The sequence below is a fragment of the Psittacula echo genome (genome assembly GCF_963264785.1).
Source record: "Psittacula echo genome assembly, chromosome: 15".
Classification (NCBI taxonomy): Eukaryota; Metazoa; Chordata; class Aves; order Psittaciformes; family Psittacidae; genus Psittacula; species Psittacula echo.
Window position 1 is genome coordinate 2272286 of NC_137751.1, and position 22732 is coordinate 2295017.

Here is a 22732-nt window from a genome sequence, read left to right on the forward strand (position 1 = left end):
AATGTGTTTGTGCCAAAACACTTGACTTGCAAGTGAGTAATATTTTTCTTCTAACTTCACAGAATCACAGAATCAACCAGGTTAGAAAAGAAAGACCTTTAAGCTCATCCAGTCCAACTGTTGCCCAGCACTGCCAAGGCCACCACTAACCCATGGCACTGAGAGCCACATCTACATAGTGTGTGAACACTTGCAGGTTCAGTGACTCCACCACTGCCCTGGGCAGCCTATTCCAATGCCTGAGCATCCTTTGGGGAAGGAATTGTTCCTCCTCTCCATCTAAACCTCCCCTGGTGCAGCTTGAGGCCGTTTCCTCTTGTCCAATCACTTGTTCCTTGGGAGCAGAGACCAGCCCCTTCAACTTCAGAAATTAAGATTTAGCAGTGTACAAATACTGTCCAATTTTATTACTATTCTTTACTTGTCATGGTATTTATGTACTATGCTTAACTTGAGTTGGTTCTTTTGGCTGCCAGAGGCTAACACTTGAGTAAATACTTGATCAAACCTATACCAGCAATTTTGAATTAGAACTCCTGGACTTTGTCCTCACTACAGGCTATGGAAACACAGCCTTCCTGTGTAGAAGTTTCAGATTGTATTCAACTTTCAGGCTTAGACTATATTTTTTAGTTAAAGAACAATTCATCGTATAGCTACATTTAGTATTTTTGGCACTTTTGGGAGACAGGATATGAAATGTTTGTTGTATTACAGTTTATTTTGTAGCAAGGTCCATATGTAGTGGTTGCATTTACATAGTTGGCATTTGCCATTGCCTTTAATAGGCTGTTTATTTCTTGGGAATGAGTTAGATAATGTAATTTTGTGTATCTTAACAGCATAACCGTCTGGATGATTTTCCTGGTGGTAATACAGTGAAAGCAGCTTTTCTGAGTTGTGACAGAAGCTGTTCTGCTCACCTATGACAATACAAACCTTCATGGTATTTGCCAGGAAAACTGATGAAAGGACAGCTCAGAAGAGCAGATTTTTGTTTCTGATCTAAATGGGACTAAATATCTATTCCAAATACTGAGAAGATTGAGAGCTAAACCCGTCATCCTCGGAAATCATGTACGAGCTATGTAAACTAGGAAGAAGCATCAGAAGAAAATGTAGTGGAAAATAAAAAAGAAAAATAAGGAATGAGGAGGTTTGAATCTGGGCAAAGAGCGATGGCTGTGATAAGGTGAAGGCAGGCATCCCAGACTGGGTTGCTTGCTTTCGGAGCTTCCCTAAGTTCTCATTCATACTTGTCTTTTAATGAGAGCTCAGGGTTCTTGGTGCTGTTGCTGCAGGATGGCTTATGCTCTGTGTTTAAAGCCACTGAAAGCTTGTGCCTTTCCTGTGACTTTCTGTACTGTTTCACGCCTGGCTGTGCTGGTCAGTTAGCTGTGTTCTCCAGGATCAGCAATAATTTATTCAGTGCATCTAGAGCAGTAACAGCACCTCGTCTTGGCAGAAGAGCTAAGTGCTCTGGCAGGGCTCCGTGGGCAGGAAAGGTGGCACGCTGTGATTAATCAGGGCTAGAAATCGCTGTCATTGAGAATGATCTTACCAGTTCTTTTAATTGATAAGAGCAATTACTTTTGTCTCTTAATACTGCAGTCTGTTGCACTTACATTTGTGATTGTACACATGGTAAAAGTTATTTTAATGATCTGCAGAGGTTTCTGAATTTTCAGGCTCTTTCAGGCTGCTTCTGTGGCTTACAGGGTTGCACTGGTAAGTGTATAAAACCAGGCTCCTTTAATTCCTCAGGATATAAAATATAGCCAATAAGATTTAAGTGTTCAAATGGTGGGAGGATTATTTCACTGTTGGGGCTATTATGGAGCAATTCGTTTCCACACTAGTCTTATGGGGAGGGTTGTTTTATCACAGAACCTGTACTGATTAGCTTTGCTTGAAGCAAACACAATCCAAATAGCAATGTGTGTGTGCCCTGATGGACTTTATAGATGGATAAAACAGGCTAGTGATGCTTACTGGCATTCTTTTTGAGGATGGTAACTGTGAGAAGTAAGCTCTTTGAAGATTAAAAGCATCATGTAAGTGCTAAGTATTCATGTTACAGAAAATTGGCAAATCCTATTGTAGTAACTAAATCTTCTTCGGTCTCTGCACACAAGATGTTAAACCTTCATAGTTTGGTCTAATATGAGGATAAGCCACTACTACCAAACCCCAAAGAATAGATAGCAGGAAAAAAATACCACTGGATTGAATAATTTGATTTGTTTTATGTTGGGTTTGGTTTTGTTTTTGTTTTTTTCTTTTCAAAATACCAAGACTGTGTTGCTGTTATCCTCAAATTCCTGTTAGTGGTAAATGTCATGTTAAGACTGTTAAGTCTTTAGCGAGATGCGCTGTGTAATTTGAATGGTGCCATTTGTGACACTCTGCTTATGAAAGACTCCTTAAGAGTGGATTAACTTTTTTCATGAGGGGAGGCAGGATTTTTTTGGCTTTGCTTTCCCCCAGAATATTCCCATTGGATCCCTTTTTGGCAGCCAGGGGTGGGTGTGGAGGTTTTCTTTTTAGTCAGAGCTGGTTCATTTATCTCAATTGTACTTTGCAATTTCTTCTTCCTATTTGGGGTTGTTCCCAAGCATGCTTTACATTCACTTGCACATTTTTGCCTCTTTGAAGCTTTTTAGTAATTGCTTTGGTTCTTGACAACTGCAAGAACCGCAGCCATTAACTCACAATAAAGACTAATGAAAAAAGTAATAAAATTCCCATGTATAACTAGGATGAAGATTCCTGGGGGAAATATTGAGCGAGTGATTACAGGGAAGATAATTGTCTGGATAGAGAATTATATGCCCTGTGAGTTTGATATTGAACCTGTAAAACTGTCACTTAAAAATCCAAATATTAGAATTCTTCAAACCTGAGCTGAAAGTCGGGAGGAGTTTGAGGTGAGTGAAGTTTGTTTTCTGAAGGATGGTCAAGTTGTCTGTTCTATTAAAATTCAGGGTTGGTTATTTTTAGTGAAGAATAAGTGCAACGCTATGCTCATGGTGGCAAATTACCCCTTGTTTTGGAGACTTGAGATCTGCAGGGCTGGTGGTGTCCTTTTGGTTTTGGCTTTATGGGGTTCTTAGGGGCCTGCTGTAGCAAGCTGGTTTGCATCCAGTAGTGACATTGGAAATTCAAATTCTGTGTGTGTGTTTGTAGAGTGTTGTGGGCATTTGGATGCTTCCAGTTCTGGGGAGAAGTAGCAGCCTACTAGATAAGATACTTTCGTCAGATGAGCTCCAGGTTTATTGACCCTTTACCTCAGATGAACTTCTTATCCTCTGTTTTTTCTTTTCCTGCTTATGCAGTAATTAGTTTCCTGTTTTGATTTCCAGCATTGTCACTACACTGTGGTCTTCTACCTTGGCTTTTCTCTTTCTTTTTTGGCTGGCCACCTTTATACTAGAATAAATGATTTCATGTAGCCAAATAAAATATTTGAAGCTTTTGAGACAAAGATTTTATCAGCTTTTTAATGCTGTTACTGCTGTTCATACTAACGGAAGTGATGATATGCATGTTTCAGTTGTGTTTCTGGTGTTAAATAGAGGCTATGAAACCAGTCATTTGTTTTCAGCAGTCGCTGCTTTCTCTAATAGGATGAAAAGAAGGAAAATGGTATGTACATTGTGTCTATGTTCAGTTAGTTATAGATTATGTAAACTGGCTCTTAGTTTGTAGTAGCCCTGGCAGATTAACTCCATCTACCCTCAGTTAAACTACTGGGATTCTGTCCTTTTTACTGATTAAAGCAGCTTCTTAGTAGTAGCTTGCAGTACTTTTACAGAGTAGCTTAGATCATTTATCAAACATCTGATGTAGACTAGAATTTACATTAATTTTAGGGTTGAGACAATTAAGAAATGGAGAGGTTTAAGTGTCTCTTGCCTGAATGTCTTGGGCAGTATTAAGAGTTCAAGTGCTGTGCTTTTATTCTGACCTTTTCCTACAAGAGACAGCTGTATGCTTTTGAAAGCTGCAGTTTGTATCTCATTCTGTATCACCACAGCATTTTACAATAGTTGTGCTTGCGTTTTGGTGGGTAGAGGAAGAAGCACTGTAAAGGAATGTATTTTTGTGGCTGGTCTGACCTTCCTGATAAATTCCTATAGTAAATAGGAATTTAAAATGCATTCATTGTGCTTGCTCTCACTGCGCATGTCACAGGGAAGGTATATAGTAGTTATGTTATATCAGCTGTAATAAATCCATTCAGCCTGACTAGTCACTTCTTTTAACCTTTAGACAAGTTCCTTAAAAAATGAGTATGTTTCTTGCAGTGCTCAACATTCACGTGTGGACTGTCGCATCTTAAAGCACCTTTAAGAAGGTGTTGCTTCTCTTCAGTGCCCCTGTAAATCTTTACACTTCTTTTGCAAGGGCATTGGAGAGCAGCCATATGCTGAAAGATAGGAAGATAAGTTTCTTTGTTGGGCCTCGCTTCAGGTGCAGGTTAGTTACTGGTGCCAAGCAGAGACTGTAGTGTATGGCAGTTACATTCTTGGCCTCAATAGTGTTTCTAGTGCTGCATCATCAAAAGAAAAAGAGTAAATTAAGGAAGTTGTAAACGACTTTCTTGCAGTATTTGAATAAAGCGTGGTATTGGGGTGATCTGTACAAACCTTAGCTTAGGTTCATTAGTCTCTAAGGATTTATGACACACTATGCAATGTAGGTACTCCGATTAGTGACAAATTGGCTTAGATGTAACAATTCTCCTCTCTATTTTTCTAAATCAGGAAGTGAACAAGCAAAAGTACCAATATTAGGTGTATTTACCTATGTAGTCATATTTTTATGATGACTCTTAATAAATTTTGCTAGTAGTCTTGTAACAGCAGAGTAACTTTTGCTGAGACAGGTATTTGCTTCCCAGCTTGCTGAGTTTTGCATGGGTGTTTGTTGCATAAGGTTGTCCTGGGCTTTTCAGTGTGACCTTTGTCTTGAAGTGACAGAGGTTGTGTTGTACCTTGAACCATTCATTACTCCCAATGCATTTTAAAACTTTCCAAGCTAAAGGCAAGAAGGTGGGGTGGGGTTAGTGCTACAGGATGTGAAGAGAAGATGAGTAGAGAATGTGCCTGCAAAACTTGCCAAAACTCCCTTGTAAGGGTTGATTTCCTCCAGTTTAGTTTAGTTAAACAGAACTTAAGGTACATCTAAAGCTGTTACTTCAACATTACAGAATGGGTAAGCAAAAAGAATAGTATCTGCTGCTTGAAGGGAAACTGTGATACGTCAGTTATGGTTTTATGTATACTCTTTGGGCTGCGATTTTTATACATAACTTCATATTTGAGCGTAGCTTACTGAGCATATGTAAACACTGCAGAGTAGTAGACAGTAAATTCTGCAGATGATTACCCCTGGTTTTACACACCCCTCTTAGTTTTAAGGAAGCGGAGGGCAGTAACTTCAGGGGTGTTGCCTGCCTTTCTTTTTCAAGTGGAACATGCTCTCTAAAGCCCAGAATGTGGGTATCTAACATTAGGCTTCTACATAAACGTAGCATCTTTTTCTTTCTGAGACAGATTCCCTGCAGCTCCCATTTATTATCCCAGTGACACAGCTGGTGGGGATCCCCTTTGAAATTCAGGTCAGTTTTATAGGTGTGGTTTAAGTCTAGAGTTAGGCGTCTAGGCATGCATGATTTGAGCGTCAGTGCAGTTTTATCCTAACGGGAAAATTCTAGGATGACTTGGTGATAAAAATGTGGAGCGAAAGCGGCGCAGAGAAGGCGGCTCCCAGCACGGGACTGTTTTGGAAGGCACTACACAAACCGTTACTTGGACAGATATGAATTTAAAAGAAATAGTAGAGTCGTGAATCCATATAAACAGTATTAAGTATAAGTAACACCATTAAACCAAAACCACCCTCAGCAGCTGGATGAGCTGAAGGTTTATTACAGTTGCTTTCAGCGGTGGTGACATTTTTAGCTGAGGTTGCATGGTTTCATTTAAACATTATTAAACAAACTGGGGCTCGGATATTCTCTGGAGAGTTGGATGCAGCACTAATCTTCAGTTAAACTGTCTTTAACTTTGCTGGAAATCGTCCAGCTAACATAGCAATGAGGAGGTTTGTGTAAGTACAGTTACCTAGACAGAAGGGCACAGTCTGTGACTGTTCCTTTTATGGAAAGCACCATTTGTTTCAGTGGTGGTTTTTGGAATTGGGCAGATACGTTTTGAAGAATTACAATACAGTAGCTAAATACTGAAGCTTGTTTTTATTCTTTTGAATTAGAACCTTACAGTAAAAAGTTAGCTTCTGTAGTCTTGAAGTGTGAAGGATTAGGTGTGCAGTTCCAATTGTGCTGCTTTCACTGCAGTAATATTGAGGTTGTGCCACCTGTTACTGGTAGGAGTGATGTGGAGATGCTTTTGCTCTGTTGACTACTATAAACTTATTTTGGGAAGTCTTACGTGTTCTGTTTTTCACTGTCAGGTTACAAAAGCAGCAACCGCGTATCCGATAGTGTAGTGTCTGCTTGTATGTGTAGTGAAAGCAGCTTGTGAATGGTCTTCTCTGAGGTGTTTTTGTCAACTAGCTCCTGACAGTCTTTAGTAAAACTGTTCCTTTGGAAAAAGTGAGCATAGTTGATGAAGGGACTTAAGTCAGTGTAGGAAACGGGGCTGTTAGCTACATTTACCTCTAAAGGTGGGATTAAAAATACTACATGGGCATAGAACTCATGGAATTGAGAGAAAAAAACATAGCTTGTGGGTATATCAGTGCTCCATTTTGTAATATTATTATAGTCATAGATGTATTGCTTCTAGAAATGTTACTTTCCTAATTTAAGACTTGGTTTTATTTTCTCTCACCACGCCGTCATGTTCTGTCTCTGTTGAATAATTGGTACTTTGGTGTTGGGATTCTGTATTCAAATATTTTACTTATCTTCCACACTCATGTTAAACATTGATAATATCTTTGATTTATACTCTGCTCATTTCAGTAGTACTTTCATGTGCCTGGATCTAAAATGTGTAATGAACTTATTTTTACAAAGCTTTACAGATGATTTTAAATGGCCAGCATCAGTCATTTTAATATGTCCTGGGGAAAGAATGGAAGTAATTACTTCTCCTGTAATTCCATGACCTGTTTTGTAGATTCTGCCAGCAACCAATGATATTAAGTGGTCTGTAGCGCTGATAACTTGCTTTTGGAATTTAAAGTGGACTAGTGGTATCAGCTTATCATCTACTATTAAATGCTATAGTGACAGTTCTTCTGGAAGTTTCGGTTGACAAGCCTTCCCAACCTTCTCCTCACCTTCAGCAGCAGTCCAGTCCTTTCTGTGGTAGATACGTAGGTATGGAATTTTCCTATTCTGGAACACTGCTTGAAGTACACACTTGGCAGTTGTAGCTGGAAGTAGCGATGGCTGCTGCCTGCTGTGTGTTCCCAGGATGTAGTTGGTCCAAGTTTCCTCGCTCTGCTTGTCATCTTTTCTCAGTACAGTGAGATCTATTTGCTTGGAGTAGAGGCCTTCACTGCCCTATGAAACTGGAAAACTGCAACTCTACCAGGGCTGAACTAATTCACTGCTCTTAGCTGCACCAGAGTTTGGCTCTATGCTGTTCTGTCACCAGAAAGGTGGTTGTGTTTCAGTGACTACTGCAAACATGTAACTTGTTTTGTGCACTTAGGAATGGAGTAGTTATCTGGTCTGCAGTTAAGGTTGTCGTATTAGAAGTTACTTTAATTTCTGTTAATACAGGTAAATCTCATAAAGGAATGGCCAGTAAATTTTATGATTAGGAAAGTACCTGACTGACTAAAATCACTTGATACTCTGGCCTGTTTAGTGTAGTCAGTTCACATTTATTGGATAAATAAAATTTTCTATTAAACCAGTAATTGGAAGTTTACATGGCTGTGGGCTGCTGCATTTCTTTTAATTAATCCTAACAACAACATAATGCACAAGAGTAAGACAGCAAGATTATACTTGTGTTCCCATTGAGAAGTGCTTTTGCAGGATGTGGGCTCAGCCATGACAGTAGCTGGAAGGTAACCAGAGCTGTGTGGAACTGGTATGCAGCTGAGTTCATATGGAGCCTCCTTTGCTCCTCCCCATCTTGCTGCCATTCTGAGGAGAAACCTTTAGGAATTAGATGAAGGGACACCAAGTCAGTGGTTATAAATGAATGGCAGGAAAAAATACTTCTCTTATGATCTCTGATGAAAATTATTTGACTTGTCTCTGCAGCCAGGAAGCTAAACCTGTAAACATCAGTGGTGACACAACGCTGTATGAAGTGGCTGTATATGTTGTATGTGTTTCAACCTTACTTTAGCAGTAAGCATAATTATGTTCCTTGAAAGTCTGTTGTAATATGTGTAAAGCTGTGAGTGTCTGGTGAGTTAACGCTTTGTTTGTATGTGTATTTCTTTTGCCAGATGACCACAAACCAGATTGAATTAGCTGGTGAAGAGTTACAGCAATTGACAAAGGGGAGGAAAGAAGCAGAATGCAGGGTCTGTTTTTATTAAAAGTGTGTGTGCCTATTAAAAAATACAATGAATTAAAGCATCTTCCTCAAAGAACTGTTGCTGTCTAGAGTCTGTCTAGGATCTGGGTTGTTTGCTTTAGCTTGCCAAAATAACGAAGCTGGTTGCTTCCCCTTTTTATGTCCCTTCAGCAATCCCAAGCTTTTACCCATTAAACATGTGGTGGGGAGTTGGCTCTGTTGGCTGAACACTTGATGTAGTTAAACTGTGCAAGAAGTGGCGAGGAGGAGCAGAGGTGAAGCATCTCTGATGGGAAGCACTTCTAACTCCTTGCGCATGTTTGGAGGGAAGGCTGTGGCCTGGGGGTCGGTTTCTTTGCAGAATTCTTTTGCTTCCTGTGTCTGTAATTCAGAAGAGCTGGGGAGTGTGGAGAATGGTGCTTCAGGTTGTAAATATCATACCTGAGAGTCTGTTTCCAGTTAGCTAGGGAAGAAAGCTTTAACTGGTGTGCCCAACACTGTTTGAGCATTCATTAAAGCATCACATGTAAAGACACAATGAAAATGACTCTATAGGCAGATGCTAATATGAAACAGTGAAATTATACACCATATAAGCCAGGTAATAATATTATGCCAACATTCATCTGCCATATAAAGTGTGCTTGTTTTATTAAAACAAGGTATGTGATGATGATAACTGGGGTATACTTTTTGCCACATCCGTGTTAACCGATAGCGCCAGTGGTGGTGGGATGTCACATTTTAGGTTTATTTCTTAGATCCTTTGGTTGGTTTTTTTGGTCAAAAGTGCCCAGAATCTGTAATAAAATTTGAAAAGAAACATAACCCGATACCTGGTTTTACCCACAATTGCTCAGGAAATCGCTGGTCTGTTTCAGTGTTGACTAGGATTAGAACTAGGGAGGAATGTTTCAACGTGATTTAAGGAGTGATTCCTCTTTTGATGAATGAATTGAAGTGTAGAAGCTTTGAAGAGAATTCTGGATTAAGCCCTCAAATATCCTGTTTTATTTTGGCTGACAAAAAGCTTGACAAGCTTTTGGCCATGTCAGTATTGTTTCTGTCTGGCTTGTTATATCAGGGCATGGAAAATGCCTTACTATAAATATAGTAAAGCAGCTATCATGCACAGCATCATTGCTTTTGGCTTCTAGATGGTAGATAGCTCTTTTTGCACTACGTGGTACTTACATGTGATCCAGGTCACTTGTTTTGTTCAGCAAGATACTTCAACACTTCATTAGAAATTCGCTTTATGCTTGTGCAATCTGGAAGCCGGGGCTGCTTTTCAGGAAGCTCGTGTATGAACGGGGTGTCTGTCATCAGACATAACATTTACAGATTGGAAGCAAGTTTGAACAGGTTTTAGCTGGTGAGCAGATGTTGACTGTGCAGGAAAATCTTACATGAGGAATTACATTTAGTGCGAAGTTTAACTGTAGAATTCCTGTTAAACTCCTGATTTGCTGAACTGTCTTATGAGCACGTAAGTGGTGCTTAAATAGGTTTGGTTTTTAATCCAGAAAAGTAGGCTGGTTGCTGGATGAAACTGCTTGAAGTGTGCTGCTGGAGCTGCTCTTAATAATATTCACCACTGTTGGTTACAGATCATTTCTCTGGCTTACATGCAATGTAAAACTTATTGTAAAGCTAGCTTGTTTGCCTTTTGTGTGACAATAATGGTGCTTAATTTAGAACAAATAATCTGCTGTTGTAGGCAGAGAGAACTTAGGCAGTGAACTGTTGTAATCATTGATTTTAACTTTAGGTCTACTTCTTTCTTTTTGGAGGAATTAGGTTACTAGATCTCATTTGCTAGTAGTCAGGTTTTCCCCCTATTTAGGTGAAATTGTGTATTTAATTTCTTCCAATCTCTTTATTGTTAAGATAAATAAAAGGCATACGGGATTTTGAGAATCTGTAAGCTATGACATTTCTACAGCACCTTTACTGACCAACTCTTTTTTCTCTCCCCTCACTCAACACAGTTACAGACATAGAGCTAAAGCGACTGAAAGATGCTTTCAAGAGAACTTGTGGCCTCTCGTATTATATGACTCAGCAGTGCTTCATCAGGGAAGTTCTCGGTGATGGAGTTCCTCCAAAAGTTGCTGAGGTAATCTATGGGCTCGCTGGTTTTCTGGGGAGGCATACACACAGTTACTGATGTACACAAAGGTGCCTGTATTCATACAGCAAATCATTTGATTTCTATCCATTTTTCATACAATATCACAATGTACATTCTCTGTCTGACAGTAATGCTCCAGAATTGCATCGTGGGTTGTCAGGGATATGTGCTTGATTGAGTGTCTGATTGCAGCCCAACTAATAGGTTGGAGATGACTTTAAAGTAAAGGTGAATATCCAGATGTAGATTTGGCTAGATGAAAGGTTGGGAAGTTTTAACACTATATGTAGCCATTATAACAGAGGATGTCATTTACTTTGGAGATGCACTTGCTGTTGGTTTCTCTGAGATTCCATTAGCTTTTACTTTGCTTTCTAAAGTGCAGATTAATCTTTACAGGCTCTTAAAAAAATTTTATGTATAATAAATGCATAAATGAACTGAAGAATGGCCAAAATCCAGCATATTTTATATGCTATATAAATACAGTGTGTGTATATATATCTATAAAAAAAGTTACCTTTCTGCACATGTGCATGTTTAAAAAACTATATTCTTTTTTAGAGTTGGCCCTGTTTTGAGAGAGAAATTAAAATACTCTTGGTGAAATAAAAAAGATTAGCCAGACCTTTCGAATAGTATCTTGCTTCATGTCATTTCTAATCACAGCTTCTATTTCTGGTGTCTTCAGTGTTACTGACCTCACAGGCAGCATACAAGGCTTCCAGTTTTATTTAGATAATGTGAGTAGTGAAGTGTGCATTGCAAAAGGTTTAACACTGTGGTAGTTACTTTTATCCTAAGCTTAATCTTTCCTATGTTCTTTTTTTTTTTTCCTGTTTTCCCTAAGTATTGACAAAGAGGATATTACTTGCATCTTGTAGTATAATGAACAGTTTGATTTTTTTGATGTGGGTATTCAAGCACTTAACAGGAAAAAATGCAATGTGTGTTAGCACCATGAAATTAAAAGAAAATCTATGATTTACTTATAGCTTAAAGCATGTCTTCAGTATTAATTTCTGATGATGTTGTCTGAATGCTTTGACTTTTAGTAGACCGTAAGATTAAACAAGAAGTGTATCCTACATTGTATAGGGTTGGTTTGAAATAATATAAAATGTGAAGAACTGTATTTTTAGTTAACTTGTACTTTTTTTATCCCTATTATGCAAGTCTTAAGGATGAAATTACTGATCTGAGTGAAGTAAACTTGGTCACAAATAGAGACTGTGGGTTTCAAATGTCTGCTGGCTCCTTTCTGCTTTATTTTTTAAAGACGTTATCCATGAAACATAACTTGTCAGACTTAAGTTAGTAAAAAATGATGCCTATGTACCATATAATTATACTAAACTTTACATTCTGCAATGTAAATTGCTGTGATGCTGCCCGGGTGTGGCTATTTTAAGTAAAGCTGCAACAGTCTTAAGGAATTTTGAGAAATCCAACATAGCATCATAATTTCAGGGTCCATCTTATTAGAAGAGGTTTTCCAAACAGCACATGAATGTGAACAATTGTGGAGCTCCTTCCTTAGAAATGTGATCTAATCTCTGTTATGTATTGTTAGGTAACTAGCCAGTGTTTATAAACTCATCCCAAAGAATGATTAAGCAGCTAAACTTAAAGTAGTGCCACTGCCATGGGTGTAATTATGTATAATACTAATATATTGGGCATTATCTGTAGAATTCCTTTTCCATGTTTATATCATGAACAGTCAATGTGTTATGTTGAAATAATATCTAGATGCTCCATGGATATAAATACTGTGTGTGTGCGTATAAATACCTATAAAAAACAGTTACCTTCCTGCACTTGTGCATGTTTAAAAAACTCTTCCATAGTGTTGCCCCTGTTGGGGGTTGGAACTAGATGATCTTAAGGTCCTTTCCAACCCTAACTGTTCTGTGATTCTGTGAAATGTAATATTTGGCATTCAGCTGAAGTCAGAACTGAGATACAAAGCTCAACAGAAATCAGTGGAAGAGGCTCAGATATTGGTATGAATTAGAAATATGCTTTCAGTTGGATGAAGATAGGAGATAGCTTTATTTGAGGTCATTTATAACATAGCTGTGCTTAGTCTAAAAGGAAAGTTACCTTTGAGTGATGGAGAATAAAATATGAAGATCATGTTTTACTAAAATTTGTGAAAGAAAACCAGTGATTGCTCATCTGTTTGTTCATACATGTGTTTTTTTGTTTTGGAAGTGCTGTTAATCTGAAACAGAAGAATTCTTCTTTTTTGTGCTCTTTGTGGTTTTTAAAATCAAAAATAGCTATTTTGGGACTTAAACTGTAGCGTTCAGCAGAGCTAACTGCGTATTTTTAAAAAGGTAATGATTCCAATGTACATATAAAGGTAAATTGCTTACACACACAGTGGAGCCTCGAAGGCATCTTGTGAAATCAGAATGATTAGATGTAGAAAGTGTGGAATTGAAATTTCTGCCATGACATTGTCCATGAAGCATATACAATCATTGTGCCCAAATAGAGCACAAATTTAGTTTTAATAATTTAGCCCTGCAAGCATTTGTAAATGGATTACACTTGAGTAATAGAAGAGGATGATCTCAGCACCCTATGGGAAGTTAATGTATTTGAGTAGCGCTATGTCTTATAGTGGAATGAAGCTGCAGGTTCTGCCTTATGTTTTCTGTTGAATTGGGTCCTTTGGTATTATTGGCCTCATTTGCATGTACTTGCCTTCAGACATCTTTTAATAAGAGGATAGCAATGAAAAAGGGTAGCTTGATGGGTGAACAAGGAGAGGATTTGCTGAAGGTAATGCACAGAACTATATAGAGTGTCTTAAGGGAATTGTCTGCTTCAGCATTACGTCTGGTAATAACTGTGATAGAGAAGTAGACAAAATCCTAGCAGTTTTTACTACCTTGTTGCCCAGTTATCTCTTTGGAGGTTGTCAAGAGCACATCCAGCAAATGAAATCTGCTGGTCTGCTTCCTACTGCTGGAAAGGCAACAGCAGTACATTTTCCACACCACGTTATACACAGAGCATAAAGGGCAGTTGCAGTAGTAAATCGAATGTAGCTAGCTGCTGTTAGGTATTTCCCCTTCTTTTTGCCGCTGTGTGGCTTAACCAGACCTATCCAGTGCCCTTGACAAGTCCATGGCTGTTTTGTTTAGTCACTCCCAGTCCTGGCTTAGTTGTTACTTGAGCCGGAAACCACACCTGAGATAATGAGAGCATCGACGCATGCACATGGCTGGTATTCAGCGCTCTTCCTCCACCTTTGCCTTCTGCTTGAGGTTTCTGACTGCAGCACTATGCTGTTATTGGAAGGAAAAGAGGATTTTAATTCTGTAGGTTGGTGGATTTTTGTCTGTGGGCCCTAAGGTGTCATGGCTTCTTTGGAAGGCTTGCAAAAAAGATGCTTGCATAATGAATGTCATTTGTAGTTTCAGAGGGGGGAAAAACCCAAACAGAGCTTGGGAAGTACAGAAAAGTTAAAAATGTTGCTTTAGCTCTTTAGAATTGTGTGTGGTTGGAGTTCAGATGTTTAAAACCCAGCAAAAGGCAGGGGGAAGGGACACAGGTGCTGCAGTTAAGGTCTGTGGGTTTCATCCTAGGTTTACTAATGATTCACTCTGCTAATGAATGGTAACACACAAAACAGTGGATCTGTCCACCATAATTGTGAAGCTCTGCTGACCTCTGAAGTCTGCTATTGCTATTTGGCTAAATTCTTGTATAAAGAACGTACTCAAGGCTTTACTGGAGAAAAGTGAAAAAGCAATACATAAGTGTCTACACATCCTGGTTTTAATATTGCGTGTTTAGAATATAATTCAGATGCCAGCAAAGAAAACGCTATTTAAATGTGCACAATACTTTTCCTAATAGAAGTTGATCTCTTTATCTTTCCTTCTGAAGAAGTTATATTTAAGAAACAAGTTCAGCAAACAACTCTGCTATACAGACCATGATCAGTGATAAATCACTTTGTTCTGGTCTTTCACAGTAATCGTTCCCCATCAGCCAGGCCTAGTACTTTCTTTTTATGGTTAGATGCTCAGTGTGATACTTGTAAGAAAATCAAATTATAAGACATAGACCCTGAAATAATTCTTCTATGTAAGAATAATTGATAAGTTCTGTCTGATTTAAATTCTAACACCTAATGCAGATTTTGCTTGTGTCGTACTGATAAAGTGCTGGTGCTTGTAGGAATAGATTTGGGATTGCAGGAGTCCATGTTTTAAGTGCAGTACGGCATACATCTTTTCACTTGTGCTCTGTAGTCTTAGAGGCAAGGTGAAGTAATATATTGCAGTAAGCAAGTTGGTAATTCTTGTTCACTAAAAGCACTAGCTGTTAACTTCCTATCTCGTATATCAGTGTTGAATCACTGTTAAGATGCTATTAAGGCAAGCTGCAGTGTCCAGACTTTCCATGTGAAAGGTAAATGCTTCAGCCCTTCCACTGACTGCATCCACACTGTAGATCTTTGAGTAACTTCTCATTCGAAGTCTTGATTGTATTGGAAGAAAGATTTAAATCCTATTGTTAGAGGCAGGTGCTAAGCTGGAATGGCCATGCTGCCAGCAGTTGCATGGTGAGATAGTTATGGTATAGTTGATGAAAAGTTGTGAGGTTTTTTGTGTGTGCCACGTCTTTTCAAAGCTGTAGTTTTTGATGGCTCACTGGAAGTGCATTTCCTGTGTTTGGGTCAATGAAACACTTGATGCTCCAACAACTTCTGGATGGTGTTGAGACTATCGAAGCCTAGTCTGCAGGAGACTTCATCTTTACTACCTTGATAAAGAAGTCTGGGGAAATAGCACCAATGAGCAAGCAAGAAGCTCTCTTCATTGGAGCATTCTAGCTATGTTTTTTATATTGCTGTTCATGAAAAGTACCTGCATTTCCCTAAAAAAAAAAAAGACCCTGGAAAAGCTATTTCATAGGTACTGGAAGAGCTGCACAAGTGTAACAAAATTAATATTGGAAGTGTGCTTAGCTGAATGTAAGATGATGAGCCTAAAAACCATATATGATGGAGTCTCAGTATAAGTTGTTGCTTTTAGTTCTGACATCTCTGATCTCCATGTTAACTTCTTGGTTAACTTCTGTGTTCTACTCTTCTAGGTTATCTACTGTTCATTTGGAGGAATATCCAAAGGGCTGCACTTCAATAACTTGATAGTCGGATTAGTTTTACTTACAAGAGGCAGGGAGGAAGAGAAAGCAAAATGTAAGTAATGTCTTTTACAACAGTAACAACAGGACAATGGATAGTGAGTGTAAAATGCACTATGTAAAGCAAACATAAATTGTGATATACTGAGTCCCTATTTTTATATGTAACCAGGGCATATATTTGCCAAGAAATGCAGTATTTTTAGACATTTTTAGCCGTATGTTTTGAAATTTGCTGCATTTTTGTTTTCTATACTCACCAAAATGAAATATTTGATAAGTCATCATGAATATAAATGTTAGGATCCTACAGAAAGACTGTTGATAACTGCATGTGGGCAGAGGAAGGAGGACGGCATTGATGTTTTTCAAAACAAAGGAAGGCATCTGCCTACTGACTTCTGTTGTTTTGTCTTCCTTGTTAATCTGATGTGATAGTATTTATTTTCCTTTTGATTAGCAGACAGTGATAAAAGAAAAAGGAGATACTTCTTGACCTAAACCTTGTTGAGCTACATTGAAGTTGAATCAACCGGTTTTTAGTCCTTTAGTTGCTGGAAAGCCAGCTCCAGCCTTGTCAGCCAGCTGTAAATTTGGTATTTGAAAACTGTTGCTTAAACAAATCTCTGCTTCCTCAGACATTTTCAGCCTCTTTTCTAATGAATCTGGGAGTTATGTTGTCCGTGAAGAGATGGAGAAGATGCTGCATGTGGTGGATGGGAAAGTCCCAGAGTCACTCAAGAAATGTTTCTCTGAGGTATTTCGTACAGGTTTTAGCCTATTGCAGTTACACAAATGTGAAAACTAGATCGGGTAGTTTGTTTTCCTCTGGCATAGACATGTTTGTGCATGTATGGAAACAAATTGACCTGGTCTAAATTGGATAAAAGCTCATAGTTTTTTATGTTGTGATATTACATGTGATTTGTATTGATGTGAATAGCAGCTTAGTATGTAAATGTAGGCATTCTCCATGCTGCTTTACTTACTGTGCTAGTTTGAAAGATGTCGTTTCCCAAGGGTAATCACATTATCAAGTAAATTTGAATACTAATATCACTAGTGGGAATTTATTCATTGGTGTGGCCATTTTATTGCAAGTGGGGAAGGAATCTAGAACACAGATCTGAGAGGGAGAAGAAAATCTGCATCCTGGATTTAAAAATGCCCGTCAGCACTGGTTGCTTAAAAAGAATAGTTTTATAGTATTAGTTTTGTCTTTCTGTGCCTGCCAGGAGCTACAACATTTATTTATGCTTTGGGTTGGTTGAGAGATGCAATCTTTATGAGACTTGCTGAAATCCTCTAAAACAGACTATTGTTACTTTTAAATATTCACAGATACTTCATTGGCACTAGTGATCCTGTTGAATTGTCAGAGGTTTGTGCTTTCGTCGCTTCATTTCTTGTTGGAAGACTATAGAGCAGCAAAACCTAGTTGTTGTTATACATTCCATTGGTTGACTAGAAGCTTTATTTGTGGATATCAGATTACTTAATTACACTAAATTTTACTGTAGTGTATTGAAGATAACCTTGGTTATGGGCATTGGCTGAGGCAGATCATTTAATCTGTCGGTGGTATCATGTTGGCTTTGTAGGCATTCTTGGCTGGAATCATAGATCATATGTACACTGCAGTCCAGTTTCTGGAGCTGGCCCACTTCAGTATTCCTATTTATAATTTCCTATCAATATTGTGTGATGAATTATACCCTAACAGTTAATTGCATGCTGTCCAAGTGTCCTGGGTTCAGCAGCAGCAGTCATTTTTTCTCCTTCTTAGTAGCTGGTGCAGTGCTGTGTTTTTGACTTTTGGCCTGGGAACAGTGCTGATAACACCAATGTTTTTAGTTACTGCTCAAATGTTTAGTCTGACCAAGGACTTTCTGAGTCTCATGCTCTGCCAGGGAGGAGGGAAAGCCAGGAGGAAGCAGGGACAGGACACCTGCCCCAAACTAACCAAAGAGGTATTCCATACCACAGCACGTCATGCCCAGGAGGTAAACTGAGAGTTACCTGGAAGGGCTAATTCGCTGCTCGGTTGGGCTTGGTATCGGTGGGTGGTATTGTATTCTCTTCCGTTGTTATTTCCCTTATCATTATTATTATTGGTGGTAGCAGTAGTGGTTTGTGTTATACCTTAGTTACTGGACTGTTCTGATCTCAACCCGTGGGAGTTACGTTCTTTCAGTACTCCTTCCCATCCCTTCGAGAGCGGGGGGAAGAAAGGATGGGGGGGGAATAGACTATGTCGTTCTGATTTATGACCTGGACTTAAACCACGACACCAAGAAATCCAGAAATACTTAATGAAGATTTGCAGGAAAAGAGACATCAGTCTGACTTCGTACAGTTCTCCTGTTCAAGAAAATGCTGTATCTTGATTTGTCTCTTAAAATGAAAACAGTATAATAAGTCACTCAGCAGGATTTACTGGCCTGTTAATCATACTAGGTCATTGCTGGAGAGTGAGAAGGTTTAATGTTCCTGATGTGGGCCTTCCTGCCTGCCATATGGTGGATGAGTTTATGCTTTCAAGGATGAGATTTGTAGGTACTTCTGTTCTTCAGAATTATTGCATGTACTCATCTAGAAATACCAGCTTTAAAATATATCTGAGTTTTTCCTCGCTCTTGTTTCTGAAATACAGGAAGTAAATTCAGTGATACTTGTATTGCTCTAGTTCCATCATGGCTCAGCTGTAAACATTACTTGTTTCAAATGCTTTCTGCCCTCAGTCCAAAATTTTCCTGTCCCTCTCCTTCCTTGTCCTTCCTGTGATCAGCTGGAACAGTGCAGAGTTTGAAATGTGACACAGCTCTTGTTGTGTTTACAGAAGGCAATGCAAAAAGTAGAGGGCAAGTGGAGTGGGACAGGTAGGAAGAGAATGATTTTCTCTCAAATCCAAACTGTTAGAGGAATTTCAAACAAAAACCTGCCTTTTTTGGTTTTTCTCTACTAACTTCCCAGTAGAGGTGTTTTTTTTTTGCTTAGCAAGGGTTAAATCCTGCAAAGTCCACAGTGTCGAGTTACCCTTTCTTTTCCTGTCTGTCATTCATTCTCCTGCGCTGGCTTATGTGATGCCTTGGTAAACTGGATTGGGAAACTGCTCTGGTTGAGAAGTAAGCCCTTTTCCTGTAGCTTCTAGTCCTCTAGGTTATTTCTCAGCTAGATCTGTTTTGCCACCTGACTGCACTACTGTGATTGCAGTCACATAAGAGAGGGGATGAAGGATCAGAAATTGTGTTGGTAAGAGGAAGGTTAGGGCCATGCCGTCAGTTACTGGTGTGGGTACATACAGATTAAACTGGTGATGGAATAGCAATGTAGCATCTTGACTTCCTTGAATTAGAACCATGTGGAAGTCTATGATAGTAGATTTAAGGATTGGGGTATTTCTGCATGTATTTGTTGGTGAAAAATGTAACACTCTTTAGTCTAGGAAGAAGAGGAATAAAAAGAATGAGTACCTGGAACCTGAATTAATCCACTACAATTAGGATATGAAGCAAATACTTTAGCAATGATGGTGATTAGCCATTTGATTAGCCAACCTGGCAAAGGAAGTAGTGGATTTTCCATTTTCTATGGTTGGCAGTTGTAGATAGTCTGTGGCCAAATGCAAATTACTGAATTCTGTAGAGGTGTAATTCAGTGAAGTTTAATGATCTGTGATATTAGGGAAGTTTAAATAATCAGTGACTTGAAACCTCTTTCACTTGGCAGACCCCTCTTTATTTCTATGGAGATGAGGATCTCCACATAATGAGTTTGCCTACTGATAATAGGTTTGCTTTTAGTTTAGTTAGTTTTGTGGATCTTGTAGAAATTAGTGTGTTGATCCCTATGGCTTCATGGCCACAGCTTGGAAACCACTCAACTAAATGGTTTAAACAGCTTCTCCAGCAGTTAAACTCTGCGAGTCTCCAGTTTTTATGTATTCCTGAACAGGCAGTTCCATGAGACATTCAGCAGGAGAGACTCAGGAGATACTGTGAATGTCATGTTTGCATGTATGCTTCAAAGTGGGTTTTGGTCAATAGAGGCAAAAAATTGAAATGCAACTGCTGTGGTTAATCATAGTGTTAGTTATTCAAAAATCAGTTTTTTATGTGCTAAGTGTTTGTATACTCATGCAGATAGAACAGAATGTTTGCGATTTTATAGCACCTGTTACTTGGCACAGATGAGCTTTTATCTATCACAATAAATTCAAATTCATAAAAATAACCTCTGTTACTTTGAGTTGTCAGTAACTGTTTTTCTCCTAATCCTTTTAACCTGAGGTTTAGAGTAAATGACTTTCTGAAGACCACATTGAGTATGTGGTTGAAATACGGACAGTGCTGAGGAGTCTTAATTTCCTTCCCAGTGCTGGATTTCAGAATGAAATGGAAAACCAGGCATGGCTCCAAAGAAAAAAATTATTGTAGTACTTATTTTCATAGGAGATCGTCCCAATTCCTGTTTACGGGGACTGAGAAAGCAGAGAAAAAACAGCTCCTGTTTTCTTACTTTTCTTACAGGGTGAAAAGGTAAACTATGAGAAGTTCAGGGTTTGGCTACTGCACAACAAAGATGCTTTCATGTTTTCCCGCTGGCTGCTGTCTGGAGGTGTGTATGTGACACTCACGGATGACAGCGACACCCCTACCTTCTATCAAACCCTGGCTGGAGTCACACACTGTAAGTAAATGAAGCTTGGTGGTAGTATGTGTGGTTTTCAAAGCTTTCCAGAGACAGAAACCTTTGCCTTGTGTAGCTGTTCAGGAAATCTCACTACGCTGATGAGATACATGTTCAGTGAGAGAAATTTCTTCTCCATGTTAATTTGTACTCTGCTTTTTGTGCTGTAACCTGTAAAACATCATGGACAAGGACACTGCGGGTCATTGTTTGTAAGAGAGAACAATACTGAGATTACAATACTTCTCATAGGAGGGAAAAAAAAGGGGGCAGAAATATCTTCTCTTTTGACAAAGACATTTATCTAAAGTGACTTGACATTAATACTGGGTCTCTCAGATGTTGTGAATCATAAAACTGTGGAGGCAGCTCTGAAAATAATGCTTGTTTCAAAACCAAGTTTTACCTCTTAATTTGTGTTCTGCAGTAAAATAAGTAATATTCCTGTCATGTGATACAGTCAGGGAACTGAATTCTCTAAAGAAAAACGTCCTCAGCATTTGCATTTAGGAATAATCTCCAAAGAGCAAGTGCTTCCTTATGTCTATATTGATATAAAAGGAGCAGCTGTTTTTTAAATTAAGTGTAAAACCAGAAGGCTGATAAATTATACTTGATGTGCAAGTGTAATGTAAGCATACGTTACAGTAGGGCATCTAAGGGACTTTGGTATCCCTCGGAGAAGAGCGTTCGCTGTTGAGATCTCAGGGATTTGAGCATTCTGGTTGTGCTCTCATAGATTTTCTTTGTTGGTGTCAGTGTGGCATTTAATCTCTTAAATGGATGGGTTGCTTGAATAAAGCAACGTACAGGTTTTTCTCTTGGTTTCAAATGTGAGCATTAAAATTCTGTTCTGACCATCTGAAATGAAAATGCATAATAAAGTTAGAAGTTTATAGACAGGTAATTTATTTGCATTACATGGGACTGCGGTAGGCACTGAGGTTACAGAAGACTCTGAGGTCTAATAGACAAGGTAGCGAACGAAGCCCTGGGAAAAAATCTCTCAAGCTGTATCAAATGGAGATGTGCTGTGCCTCCATCCTTGTCAAGTGCCTGTTGCCCTAAGTGTTCAAAGAAAGATTTACCCCATGCCTCTGAATGTTACCTGAGAGCTTGCTTTGATTTTTCCATGCTTTGAAATCAAAACTTCTTCTGAAGTTTTTATTTAACTTCTGTTGCTTTATATTGTGTCAGATTACTGAGAAATCCAGTGTCTTCTAGTAGTTGGTGGTGGTCTCTATTTCTTTACTGACAGCTTTTATAAGCTGTTGGCTGAGTATAATGATGGTAGAACTGAGTGAAAAAATTAAGTTTTGCATTGTTAGGATTAAAAAGATAAAATATTTGAGACAGTTTGAGGTGATTATTAGATCTTCAAGTGCATGTCAGATCTGGGGACAAGCTTTTCATTGTGTTCCAGAAAACTATGTAGCTTCCATGTGTTTTTGAATGGGTAAAACGTGTTTCAAACTGCATACTGGCCACAGGCTCAGTATACTTAACCAGACTTGGAAAGACCAAATGACAGTTTGGTTTGGACTTCTAGATAAAATGAAATGTTACTGTTTTTCTGATTTCCAGTGAAGTGTTGTAATAAGTACAACAGAAAGTGGTTGTCTGTGTTAGGATGTCTGAAGCCTGGGATCTTTCAGATGGTAGATACGGAAAACTGACAGGAATTTAAGGTAATAGGAAGGTGAACCGTTGAACTAACCTGCAGGTGAACTGAGCAGCCCTCCCCAGGTGTGAACAAATACATTTCTTTAAAATGTATTGGATGATTTCCCTTGTGATTTCAGGCAGTATAGGAATCTGCACAACAAATGCAAAAGTAAGGGAAGTATCAATGCTTGAGCACTTGGGAGGAATTGTGGTCTAAGTGGGTCAGTCTATAGTAAAAAGTTTAGTAGAGAAGTTCTGTTAACATGTGTACACATCTTAATGTGTAAAATAGGAAAAGCTGTTATGACACTTCCTTTTCTCTAAGTGAAGGTTGTTTGTAATACTTTTCCTAGGATAATGGTTGCCTTTTGTTAAACAAAGTACCCGCAATAATGTTTAGTGGATCTAGGCAAACACTTATCAGAGTACAGTGAGAGAGCAAAGCTTGTGCAGTTTCTTCTCCTGTAAAAAGAAAAGCAATTTGTGAAACTCCGCAGTGCCATTGGGAACGTCTCACCTGGCTGCTGGGCTCCAACTGGGATTGCAGCTGGATTGCAGC

The 22732-nt window shown here is 38.8% G+C and overlaps 1 protein-coding gene across 4 annotated transcripts in view; it reads left to right on the forward strand.

Moving 5' to 3' along the window:
• USP32 (ubiquitin specific peptidase 32) overlaps window positions 1–22732 on the forward strand; it is a 75060-nt gene that overhangs the window by 11781 nt on the left and 40547 nt on the right. For 3 of the 4 annotated variants that reach the window (XR_013958095.1, XM_080630300.1, XM_080630301.1), the window contains exons 2-5: window positions 10505–10632; window positions 15769–15874; window positions 16458–16576; window positions 20349–20508. Coding sequence is in view for 3 of the 4 variants with exons in the window: in XM_080630300.1 (XP_080486426.1) it covers window positions 10505–10632; window positions 15769–15874; window positions 16458–16576; window positions 20349–20508 (513 nt within the window). In the remaining variant the exon portion in view is untranslated. Of the gene's footprint in view, window positions 1–8442; window positions 8521–10504; window positions 10633–15768; window positions 15875–16457; window positions 16577–20348; window positions 20509–22732 lie in introns of all 4 variants that reach the window. The other variant, XM_080630302.1, reaches the window with a different exon arrangement.